We start from the raw sequence: 12,383 nt of genomic DNA, 5'->3' as shown, positions 1-12,383 counted from the left end.
TATGTCCATTATTTTTCTGTCCTTTTTAAGGTTTCCATTTTTTTTTCTATATTCTACAGGAAGCCCGTCTCATCTGAGTGTTGGAGAACAGCAAGACATGGTTCATGATCCCTATGAATTTCTTCAGTCTCCAGAAACCTCAAATGCCACTACTAACTAACCTGACATGTGGTATATGTATTTTGTATATTCATTGTATTATGTTGTTATGAAGTTTTTGTCCATGGCAGAAACCTCAGTTTTGTCCTCTTTTCTATGAGGATTCCTGTATAATATTATCATATATGCTGGATTAAGCAAACAAAAAAACCTACTTAGTACATCATGTTGTTACCAAGGTACCAAAATCTGCTTTTGATTTGTTTGTTGAGCGAAGTTGTTGTCTACTGGTGTGCGAATCTTGACTGAAAAACAACAAATAATGTGTTAGAAAAATTCATATTTTATAGAAACTTAGAAGTGATCATTTCCCAGTATCATGGCAGCAGTCATTAAATGTTTCTAGCAGAATTATCTACCAGTTCTGTTCAGGTCTTAACTTGAAACATCTTCAAGAAGGAATGTTTTATTTCAGCAGTGACAGAACTGCATAAATTGTGATCATTATTATGTTTCCCATCTCCTAACCCTAATAATCTGTAGAAGTTGTTTCTGTTTCCCCATATTTTTGAAGTTTTTTTAATCACTCTAAAGAATACTTAATTCAAGAGTAAGTTGCATTCAGGTGCTCACTATGAGAATTCTACCCTGGATCTAAAAAAGATGGATGTTTTTGTTATCCTTTGTGTCTTGAAACACAAAGAAAATAATATTTTTTAATTTGGTATTTATATTTACTTGGATGGAAAAATACTGGATAAGGTGTGATTTTCAGTAATTTTAAAATAAAAGTTTTATATTTTATTACTGATGTAACTGGGGGATTTTGTACCATTGGTATGTGCAAGCTGGACAAATGTTACGAATTCACAATATTTTGTAAATACTAATAGAAGTGCAAAACCACTTTTGATGTTGCAAATATCTTGTTCCTGCCAGGAGAAAATTTGCTTCCTTATCTTTACTAAGTCTGAAGTACTAGGAGTTTTAAAGCAGCACAAAAGTTCAGACTAAAAAAATAAATTTCATCGTGCCATATGTAGCGGTAAACAAAATTAACTGTGAATTTCTAGGAACCAAGAAAGAAGTCTGTCAGTTAACTGGTATCAAAGTCTTGATAAAGTCTAAATAGAATCATAGAATGGTTTGGGTTGGAAGGCACCGTAAAGATCATCTGGTTCCACCCCCCCTGCAGTGAGCAGGCACACCTTCCACTGGACCAGGTTGCTCAAAGCCCCATCCAGCCTGGCGTTGAATGTTTCCAGGGAGGAGGCATCCACAGCTGCTCTGGACAGCCTGCTCCATTGCCTCACCACCCTCATAGTAAAGAATTTCTTTCTTATATCCAGTCTAAATCTACCCTCTTTTACTTTAAGCCATATTATTTAAACATTCATCTAGACTGCTAAACTGTTTTCAGATATAGATGAGAATACCTCTAACACTACTAGGAACTGTCATTATTATGGAAGATTTTAATTTTCCAGAAATGATAGAGAACAAATTTTATTAGTAATAGCTAATCCAGACAGTTCTGGATGAAATTTTCACCATTTTTTTTTCACTGAAGAATTCCTGAGCCAATTCTATTGATTGCTATTGTAGGCGTGATTGTGGTGAGTAGTAGAAGAGACTTCTTTAGGAAATGTTTGGATTGAAGAAGCATGACTTGATTTAGCTTAAACAATAGGGTAAACCTTTCACAAAAGAGCTCTGTTTCCAGGAGAACTGAAAGTAAATTTGTCACATTTGACCATGGCCCATCTGGAATCAAACTGAGGAATTTACTGTTTATAACAAAGGTTCAGTTTTGCAGGAATACAAACTTTCGTAATGGGATACAGAAACCAGTTGATCTACTGTGCTACAGAGCTCAGCAGCTTGGATTTTGTGAAAATTTGGAATCTTTTAATCTGAAGACACTGCAATTGTCAAGAATCTATAGCCTAAACAGAGGACGAAAGTCTCTGTTCACATTTTTTTTTATTCCCAGGATCCTTATAGCAGGTGTTCAGAAAATTAATAAGGAATGCAAAGATAAGCAAAGATACTGGCTGGAAAATATAAAGAAATGCAAAACAGTTGTTAACAACAATGAAGTTGATTTAGACCTTGAAAAGTTATTAAAACAAGTTTAATTAGTGAAAGTACAGTAACACAGGTTTCTCAAATGGAGGAAATGAGACATCACCATTCTCTTGCATGTTTGAGCTTGACCTCAGTGATATGTAAGTCTGTAGCATAAGCTATTTCCCAACTTCCATGTTTATCAGTTTTTAAAATGATGAGCAGGTGGAGCTTGTGGAAAGAGCTATGTTTTAAAACATCCATGTGCAGCTCACCTGGAACCAAGTGTTTGGGTTTCGCTGTGCAGAACACTTGCAGCTTGGTGGTGACTGCTCTTTCGCCCTGAAGGTGGAACTCCGCTCCTGTTCTAAAGTATGTTTGTGCCTTCAGGCAAATCCCCGAACACATCTGATGTTGACAGGTGGTCTGAACTCTGTCCAATACTTCAGATGATTCAGGGAGCAGCATAATCCTGGGAGGCATTTTCCTCATTCACCACAGGAGCTCCGGAATCTTCACTGGATTGCTAGACCTGCCCAGCACCAGGTCAACAGAGGCCTCTTCCAGCCCCACCTCCAACTCTTCTGCTGGGCTCTCAGTCTCCTCTGTGCTCCCAAGACATTCAGGAGGAGCTGGGCTGTCTACCAGTCTGAGTAGTGAGCTTGCAGGTCCTGCAAGAAGAAATGGTAAAATAAGCGATAAGAGCAAAACGACTGTGTCCTGCCTGGGAAGCAGTGGGTGCCATGCTCTTCCAGTATGGATTCTCCTGGGAAAGTGTTGCCCGTTCTGCCCAGCTTCATTTGCAAATATATATTTCTTTCTTTCTTTGTAGACATTGCACTGTGCCAACTCTTTATCATCTGAGGAATCCTTATGCGGAGAGAATGGCCATGTAGGGGAGCATTGCACATTCTTTGTATGTATGCTGGTGTCTACATCAGGGTGTGGAGATCTCCCATCTTGCTTCTCCATGCACATGATAGATGGGAAAAATAAAAGATAATATTAGGAACAGTTGTTTGAGAAGGAGAATTGAAGTCTTACAAAGAGAACTTCCGCTTCTGTCTCTTCTCTGTTGTTTTCTGTTGGTATGAGCTAGAAGGTTAATGCTGAAATTCCTCTCTGTGTGACTACATCTTGGAAGATTTATGTAATTGTGTTGAGAGGTTTGAATGTTGTCTTGAACACCATTCCTCTACTTCCCTTAGATGTCAGACCCAGAAACAAGGTGATTAGCCATTGAAATGTGAAACAAAGGTATTTTTTAGGATTTGTTTGCTTGAATAATTTTTTTTTCCCTTTTGGGAATGGAGAAAATACATCATAACTTAAACTTGAACACTGTATTTGACTATCACTATTACATCTCACTCTCCACGCTCAGATTTTTCTATTCTAATATCTTTTTCAGGTCAGAAGTTCATTAAGTGATAGTGGTGTGGAAGGAATACTTTGTAAAAATACAACCTGTTTTTTCTTCAGATTACTCCGAATTTTTTCAAACTGCTCTTGTATCTAATATATTTTCCATGAGCTTTTGAGGGTAATTCAAGGATGAACTGTGACTGTGGAGAGGCAATCTACGCTAGATGAGGTGTTCTAGTGAAAATTCTGTGCCTAAGGGAAGTTTTTGGTTGTTAATAACTTAAATCACTACCTCTGCTGCACATACATTTTTCCCATCAGTTGCAGCAATGCTAAAGAAAGCATACAGCTAAGCTTTTATGTTTGGGAGTTGTTGTAAATATGTGTATGGCAATGTGTTTGGGCTGCTTTGCTGCTCATGCGTTCTGATTTACCATTGCTTAGGGGTTCTTGGAGGTAACGTGTGATCTGCTGCACTGTGACAGCGTTCACTGTTGGAAGGGGTTTGCATGGACACACAGCCTTGTTTTGGTCTGTTCCTCCCTAAAATAATTTCCATTGAAAAGTGTCTTTAAAACTAATGTGGTTGTGGCCTCTAGTACAGTAGGTCTGATTTCTCATACTTCATAGATATGGTAAATATAAATTGATTCCTGTAATACATTCTAAGTAACAGCTACAGTTGGTGAGGAAATATTTACTGAAACACTTACTGGTGAATTGCCTACCTTAGCTCTTAAATAAAATTTCGTAGCAGAATGTTTAAAATATTCCTCTAGCGGGATGTGCTAGTTTGTTTTGGTTTCTGCTTAAACTTCTGTGTATGCTATTGAAAATAGAACATGCAGTGTCCTATTTGCTATCTTCATCTTGGGTTTCAGAGACAATGCATTCAAACTTTCTGAAATTCTGTAGATCAGCCTTTATAGGCTCCATGGCTTAGGTGTATGAAAGGCTGTGTTTTATTTGTATCATTGCCATACCAGGAAACAGTTTGTGTCTGGGGAAGCTTTGCTTGTTTATTCAGCCTATCTGACCCTTAAGCAATGTCAGTTAAGCACAGCAATCTCTAACTGCAATCCTAAGGGTGCTAGACAAGCCTTTTAGTAGGCCTGCTGCCTCCATTCTCCAGGGAAGAAATGCTTTTAAGACAAATCTTCTTCCTAGAAGCAAATATAAGTGGTTTGGCTTGCATGCTGTGGTATCTTCCCATAAATAGCAGCCATTGACTTGTAACCTGTTTGCTGAATGCACTGGTACACAGGACTAGCACACTAAATGTCTCGGGAAAACCTTTCGTTTTAATTTGAGAAATCTCATTCTCCTGAATTTCATAGAAGGGCTGGACTCCAAGTTTGCAGCCTCTGGTAAAAAACTTTAAAAAGACATTCCTGAAGTTTTAAGAGAAGTGGTTGACGTGACTTTTTTCAGTTCAACTTGTTTGCATTTTTACTGGTTCTCAAGCTGAAAGAGAATCTCTTGCTCCTGTTCCTTGTGGCTGTTTGTGTATGTGCATATCCTTGTGCCAGTGGTATGTTGTTGCATTTTCCAAATGATCCTGTTTCATTTCAAGAAAAGCTTTAGGATACAATTCTGCTTTCTCGTTGCTACTCCTCTGAAGGGGAAAAAAATTCCCAAACCACATCTCATTTGCTCTTGTTTATGCAGTTGTAAGTTCATATTAAAATACATTGAAAAGCTTTTCAAAGCTGTAATCCCAGATACACTAGAAAGGGACTGGTTTTGAAGTTTACTGGTAGACATTTCATGTTTAGCTCATTTGGAAGAGGACTGTATGTTTATGGCAACACATTTAAATCTGTAATACTTGACATGCATAAAATCTTCTAGCTAGGTGGCACCATATGTCAACAAACTTCATGCCAGTTACCATCAGTTTGAATTAATGTTTCTGATACTGCCGTTGAAATAGGGTTATTTCAATCCAGAATTTCCCAGGATGTTTTTTCAAACCAACCCAGAGTTTCTATAAAAAATTGAGAACATGAAATGTATGTATTTTAAATGCCCAAGAGGACTTTAAGGAAACACTGAAAACTGATTTGCAATTTATTTTTTCCTCTAATAACTGCTGTATCAAAAATTGTGTTGAAGTAAGGATGTAAGCAATGGTAAAACAAATCAGCTTAGTTCTGTTCTTCCACAGGATAGAAATATGTCAGTGCAAATGAAGAATTGTCTAAATAACAGTGAAATTTTTTTTTTTGGACACCTATCATCCATGTCATGCTTTAGCACAGCCGTCTTTAGTGGCAGCAAAAGGAATGTTGAGAATGTGTTGCACACACTTGCATACATCTTTGTAAACAAGGATTCAGCACGAAGCAACTTTCCTCCACTGTCTGTTTTGAGATACACAAGTATAGGCACAGAATTTACATGAAAATATTAGGAATAAATAAAAAAATCCTTCCACTGTGGTTTCTTTGCTCTTTATTGAAAAAAAAAGGGGGACATTTTTTTTAAAGGCACATAGTTCTTTGTCTTCTGGCTGATGAATTGCTGTGATAAGAGATTAATGCAAAGACCTGAACAGCTGACCAGCAGAAATAACCTGATTTCTCCACCCCTACATTCCAGAGTGAATGGTTGGTCTTTACCACACCACTTCTTTTTGAGTTTGTTGCTTTGCTGCTGTTTATCTGCCTGGCTTCAGTAGGATTTGGAGTCTACATACCATTACTGCCACATGGATGGAAATAGACTGGTTTTTTCTGTATCTTTTTTTCTAATCTCCTTATCCTGCGTGAGATATGTTTCATTATAAATGCTAATCTGTGTCCAAATGAGGGGAGGAAAAATAGCCCACCCACCTCACTAGTTATGCTACAAGTAGGGGCTAGGGAATCTCCAAAGGGATGACATTTATTCCCAGGGAGTTTAAACCCTCACTTGAATCTTGTAGAACTGAGTTTATGTAGATTAGTTTGGTTTATGTTGGTTTCCATCTTGCAGGAGGGTATGTGTGTACGTGAATCTGTGTGTGTATGTATTATAGTAATGTTATGAAAAATTCTTTAGCTAGGTGGTGGCTCAAGAAAAGGGGCATGGGGTGGGAGAGGGAGCTACAGTTGTTTGGAGGCCAGAAGCCAATGCATTGCAGTTGAAGGATTTTTCTTAGTCTCATCAAAAATGACTGGGAGATGTCCTAATCACAGAAAGTAGTCTCCTACAGAGAAATGCTGGTCTTTGAACTAGTAAAATAGGCTTTCTTTCTTTTTTGCACCCTTTTTTTTATTTTTAATCATGAGTATTTCAGGTACTGGAAAAATAATATGCTGGGAAGAAAGCATATCTCTATCTGAATTGAAAAGTGTCCTTCACTGTGCACACTTTCACTTTATAGCCCAGCTAGCAGTGCAGGAAAGGAATGAGTTCTAAGCAGCTGTTTTCCCATCACTTGACTACAGGTGAGGGTTTGTCTGCTCACCAAGAATCTGCAAGAAGCCAGGACAGAGCAAAATTCCTCCTCCACATATTTGATAAAAACAAATATACAAAGCAAAACTCCATGCATCTCCATGACTGCCCATCATGGTTTAGGTTTCTCTACTCATAGACATCAGGATATCCTACAGTAATACCATAAATAGGTTATTTTGGGCTGCCATTAAGTGCTTGGAATGCCTTCCGTGCTGCTTTGTGGGAGTAACATATGTCAATTCAGGTATTTTTTCATTGTTACTAGGGACTTATTATTGGAAATAGAAGTCTTGATCAAGCATTCTTTATACACACTGCGTTAGGTCACAAACAATTTGAATGATAAAGACTGGATACTGTTTTTGCAGGGAAAAACTCCTCAGAAGCAGCCTATGAAAAGCAGAATGCCCAGCTCTCTATTTGCTTATGGGGCACTCTGTCCATTGCAGGATTAAAAATCGGTGAATCTGTAGTGGATTTATGAACTAACACTTACTTTATTTTTAGAAGGATCAACTTGGATAACATGAAACACATTGTAATCTGGTTGCTTGTTCTTTAGTAATCCAGTACATTACAGAGCATGGTAAGTTCTGCATGATGTCCAAGTAAGACTCTTTCCTTTTATATGGGAGAGGGAGAAAGGCTTAACAGCATAATGAGAAAGAAAACACTGGTAGGTGGTATTTCATCTACTTTTTTATGTAGAAAACGTAGATTGTTGCTAGGAAATGCTAGGGTGTCAGTGGAGCACTTTTATGACAGCATTGTAATTCTAGTTGAAACAGAGGTCGAGTAGTCTTACGCCTAAGTTTTTTTGCAGTGCGTTTAAGAAAATAGTCTATTAAATGTGCGCCTTCTTTTTCTTCTTTTGAAAAAGACAGAGAAGTTTAACATACACTGGAATAAAACAGGATGCTGATGAGTACTGTGTCTTTATATCTGAGTAATTAACAAGCCTTGCTGAAGCTCTGATGTGCTTGCAGTCCTGTTTTTTCAATCATGTGCATCCTCTGTATTATCAGTTGAGGACTTGTGCTTTAACTATGTTATGTCCCACAACCATTTGGTTAGTCTTTGTGTTGAGAGGAGCTACAGTCCCAATACTGTGTATCACGTAACTGCCCTGGGTTTGGCCAGGACAGGGTTAATTTTCACTGGAATCTAGGAAGGGGCACAGCCAGGTGGGCTGACCCCACCTGGCCAAACAGAGCAGGGTATTCCATACCATGTGCCATCATGCTGGGTTCCGGTGGGGGGGGGAGCTGGGCGGCGGGAACTCTTGGCTCGGGAGTGCGGCGGAAGCGGTTGTGGAGAGCAGCTCTGTTGTGCAGTCTGTTTTGTTTTGTGTATTCCCCTTATCTGTATTGTTGTTGTTCCTGTTCCCTTTGTTTGCTGTTCTGTTAATTTGCCCTTATCCCGACCCACCGGATTCTGCCTGTTTCTTTCCATTCTCCTCCGCACCCCGGCGGGGGGAGGGGCAGCTGTGTGGCGCTTTTGTTGCCGGCCACAGCCAAACCAAAACATTAAATTTGGAGCCCAACATGGGGCGGGGATAACAGCAGGGCTCAGCAGCGTATGTTGAAACGGCTTTCTTAGATTTTTGTTAATTATTTTGTTACACGCATTTACTGTGTTAGTTAAATAGTCGCTGGTAAAAATGTTGCTGAGTTTGATCAGATGGTTGTGGTATTTGAATCCTTATTTCCTGTATCTGTTCGCTGCCATGCTGTTCATTACCTCGGGGAAAAGGACCAGGATGATGATTTTGCTCTACTGTATGATATTGACTTATGACATGATAACATCACTGTGCATGAGATTAGGCTTGTATTTGCATGCAGCACTGCGGTATTTCCGTACCTTGGGTCTATGTCTTAGAATTTGTTAATAATGGAACCCAATCTGTGGGGAAAACCAAAGGGGATACCTTCCCCCACTCTTTCGCCCCCCCCCTCTCCCCTTCAGACTGGTTCTAATGGCTTTTGAGAATTTCGAGTACCCGTGGGATGCTCAGTCCAGTGTGTTTCTATTGTTGTGCCTCCTGTATGGGTTTGGGGTTTTGTTTAGGGTTAAACAAGTCGTTAACATCATCGTGCAGAGACCTGCCCCGGGGCTGGATAGCTGTGAGTGGCTGGGTGTGTGGGACAGCATGGGCAGGTGTCTAGGGCAGTGGGCATCCCCCGTGTGTTTTAAACTCACCCCTGAACAGATACAGAATCCGGACAATCTAGTAAAATATCTGCAAAAAGTGTGCTGCCACCCTGGGAACTCCAGAGAGACACAAATCACTGCCACGTGCTGGGGTCTGGCCCACGCCTACCGAGCCCTGTTCAACCTGATTCAGTGCCCTAAAGGGGAAAGAGGGGGAAACGAAGCAGCAGGCGCTGCGACTGGCGCTGCCCCCCCAGCCGGCCCTGCAGCCCCTCCAGCCCAGCCGGCAGTCACAGCCCCCCCGACCGGCACCACGGCTGCCACAGCCACTGGCCTTGTCCCAGCTCCCCCAGCAGGCACGGCAGTGGCTCCAGCCCCAGTTCCAGCTGCAGGCATCGCGGCTGAGCCCAATGACCAACCTGTGCCAGTAGCAGTCGCCCCTGTAAAACTAAAGAAAGATGCAAAGAGAGCAGATCGCTCCAGGAGGGATGACGATGAGCCAGGGTCATCGTGGGAGACAGAGACAGAGATCATCACCCGGTCCCTGTCCCTGAGCGAGCTGCGAGACATGCGGAAAGATTTCAGCTGCCACCCAGGCGAGCACATTGTCACCTGGCTGCTGCGGTGCTGGGATAACGGGGCCAGCAGCTTGGAATTAGAGGGCAAGGAAGCCAAGCAGCTGGGATCCCTGGCCAGGGAAGGGGGCATTGACAAGGCTATTGGAAAAAAGGAACAAGTCCTCAGCCTCCGGAGGAGACTTCTGTCAGGCGTGAGGGAGAGGTACCCCTTCAGTGAGGATTTTGTATGTTATCCTGGCAAGTGGACCAATATGGAAAGGAGTATTCAGTACTTGAGGGAATTAGCTGTGCGGGAGCTGGTTTACCATGAACCAGATGACGAGCAGTTACCCACAGACCCAGATGAAGTCCAGTGCACACGACACATGTGGAGGAAGTTTTTGCGGAGCGCGCCATCCTCATATGCCAACTCACTGGCAGTAGTAAACTGGAAAGGTAAGGAGGCACCAACAGTGGATGAGGTGGCTGTCCAACTCCGGCAATATGAGGGAAGTCTCTCTTCCTCCCTCGTCTCAGCTGTGGAGAAACTGGCCCGGGAATTCCAGCGATTCAAAGAGGATATATTCTACTCCCCACCTGTATGGGCCAGAATCTCAGCTATTAGGGGCAAGTGTTTTTCTACTCAGGGGAGAGGATACAGAAGCTGTACACCCTGGGGCACCCTGTGGTTTTACCTGCGTGACCACGGAGAGGACATGAGGAAGTGGGATGGAAAACCTACCTCATGTCTAGAGGCACGAGTGCGTGAGTTGCGAGGTAAAACAATCACGAAAGGGGATTCTGTTAGGAAAAATGCTGCTCCAGTTTCCAGCAGCCAGCTCTCCAGACCAGGTAGACAGTTTGATCTTGATTCCAATCCTCTTGAAGTGACCTCCAAGTCATTTTTACAGCAAGTGAGCAGCAAATTCTCTGACCAGGATTAGAGGGGCCCTGCCTGCAGCCAGGTGGAGGAAAGGGACAACCGTGTTTATTGGATGGTGTGGATTCGGTGGCCTGGCATGTCAGATCCACAAGAGTATAAAGCTCTAGTGGACACTGGTGCACAGTGTAGCTTAATGCCATCAGATTTCCAAGGGTCAGAGTCCATGTGTATTTCTGGAGTGACAGAGGGGTCCCAAGAGCTGAGTGTATTGGAGGCTGAAGTGAGCGTCACTGGGCAGGAGCGGCAGAAACACCCCAATGTCGTCCCAATCGAGACTCCCTTATCCCCATTCATCAGCTGATTCGCCAGCTGGAGAGTCAAGGAGTGATCACCAAAACTTGTTCACCCTTTAATAGTCCCATATGGCCAGTGAGAAAATCTACTGGAGAGTGGAGACTGACAATAGACTACCGTGGCCTGAATGAAGTCACACCACCGCTGAGTGCTGCCGTGCCAGACATGCTAGAACTTCAATATCAGCTGGAGTCAAAGGCAGCCAAGTGGTACGCTACAATTGACATCGCTAATGCATTCTTCTCCATCCCTTTGGCAGCAGAGTGCAGGCCACAGTTTGCTTTCACCTGGAGGGGCATCCAGTACACCTGGAATCGACTGCCCCAGGGGTGGAAACACAGTCCCACCATTTGCCATGGACTAATCCAGACTGCACTGGAAAAGGGTGAAGCTCCAGAACATCTGCAGTACGTCGATGACATCATTGTATGGGGTGACACCGCGGAGGAAGTTTTTGAGAAACGGGAGAAAATTGTTCAGATCCTTCTGAAAGCCGGTTTTGCCATTAAGCGAAGTAAAGTCAAGGGACCTGCGCAAGAGATCCAGTTTTTGGGGATAAAATGGCAGGATGGGCGCCGTCAAATCCCAATGGATGTCATCAATAAAATAGCAGCTATGTCTCCACCAACCAGCAAAAAGGAAGCACAGGCCTTCTTAGGTGTTGTAGGTTTTTGGAGGATGCACATTCCAAATTACAGCCAGATTGTAAGTCCTCTGTACCACGTGACCTGGAAGAAGAATGATTTTGAATGGGGCCCTGAGCAAGGACACGCATTTGAACAAATGAAACGGGAGATAGTTCATGCCGTAGCCCTTGGTCCAGTCCGGTCAGGGCAAGATGTTAAAAACGTGCTCTACACCGCAGCCAGGGAGAATGGCCCAACCTGGAGTCTGTGGCAGAAAGCACCAGGGGAGACTCGAGGTCGACCCCTGGCTTTCTGGAGCTGGGGATACAAAGGATCCGAGGCCCGCTATACTCCCACTGAAAAAGAGATTCTGGCAGCATATGAAGGCGTTCGAGCTGTTTCAGAAGTGGTCGGCACTGAAGCACAGCTCCTCCTAGCACCACGATTGCCGGTCCCGGGCTGGATGTTCAAAGAGAGGGTCCCCTCTACGCATCATGCCACCGATGCTGCATGGAGTAAGTGGGTCGCGCTGATCACCCAGCGTGCCCGAATGGGAAACGCCATTCGCCCAGGAATTCTGGAGGTAATCATGGACTGGCCAGAAGGCAATGACCTTGGAATATCGCCAGAGGAGGAAGTGACACATGCTGAAGAGGCCCCACCGTATAACCAGCTGCCAGAAGATAAGAAACAGTATGCCCTGTTCACGGATGGGTCCTGTCGCATTGTGGGGAAGCAGCGGAGGTGGAAGGCTGCTGTATGGAGCCCTACACGACAAGTCACAGAAACTGCGGAAGGAGAAGGTGAGTCCAGCCAGTTTGCAGAGGTGAAAGC

At 43.0% G+C, this 12,383-nt stretch overlaps 1 protein-coding gene across 5 annotated transcripts in view; it reads left to right on the top strand.

Moving 5' to 3' along the window:
* BRD9 (bromodomain containing 9) overlaps positions 1-903 on the top strand; it is a 33,914-nt gene extending 33,011 nt beyond the window's left edge. For all 5 annotated transcript variants that reach the window (XM_075417002.1, XM_075417000.1, XM_075417007.1 and 2 more), the window contains one exon: positions 60-903. In XM_075417002.1, coding sequence (XP_075273117.1) covers positions 60-160 — 101 coding nt within the window. In that variant the 3' untranslated portion in view covers positions 161-903. The remainder of the gene's footprint in view (positions 1-59) is intronic.
* The last annotated feature ends 11,480 nt before the right edge of the window (positions 904-12,383 follow it).

This window comes from Opisthocomus hoazin, chromosome 3 (genome assembly GCF_030867145.1).
Source record: "Opisthocomus hoazin isolate bOpiHoa1 chromosome 3, bOpiHoa1.hap1, whole genome shotgun sequence".
Lineage (NCBI taxonomy): Eukaryota > Metazoa > Chordata > Aves > Opisthocomiformes > Opisthocomidae > Opisthocomus > Opisthocomus hoazin.
This window is presented reverse-complemented; position numbering and strand designations above follow the sequence as displayed.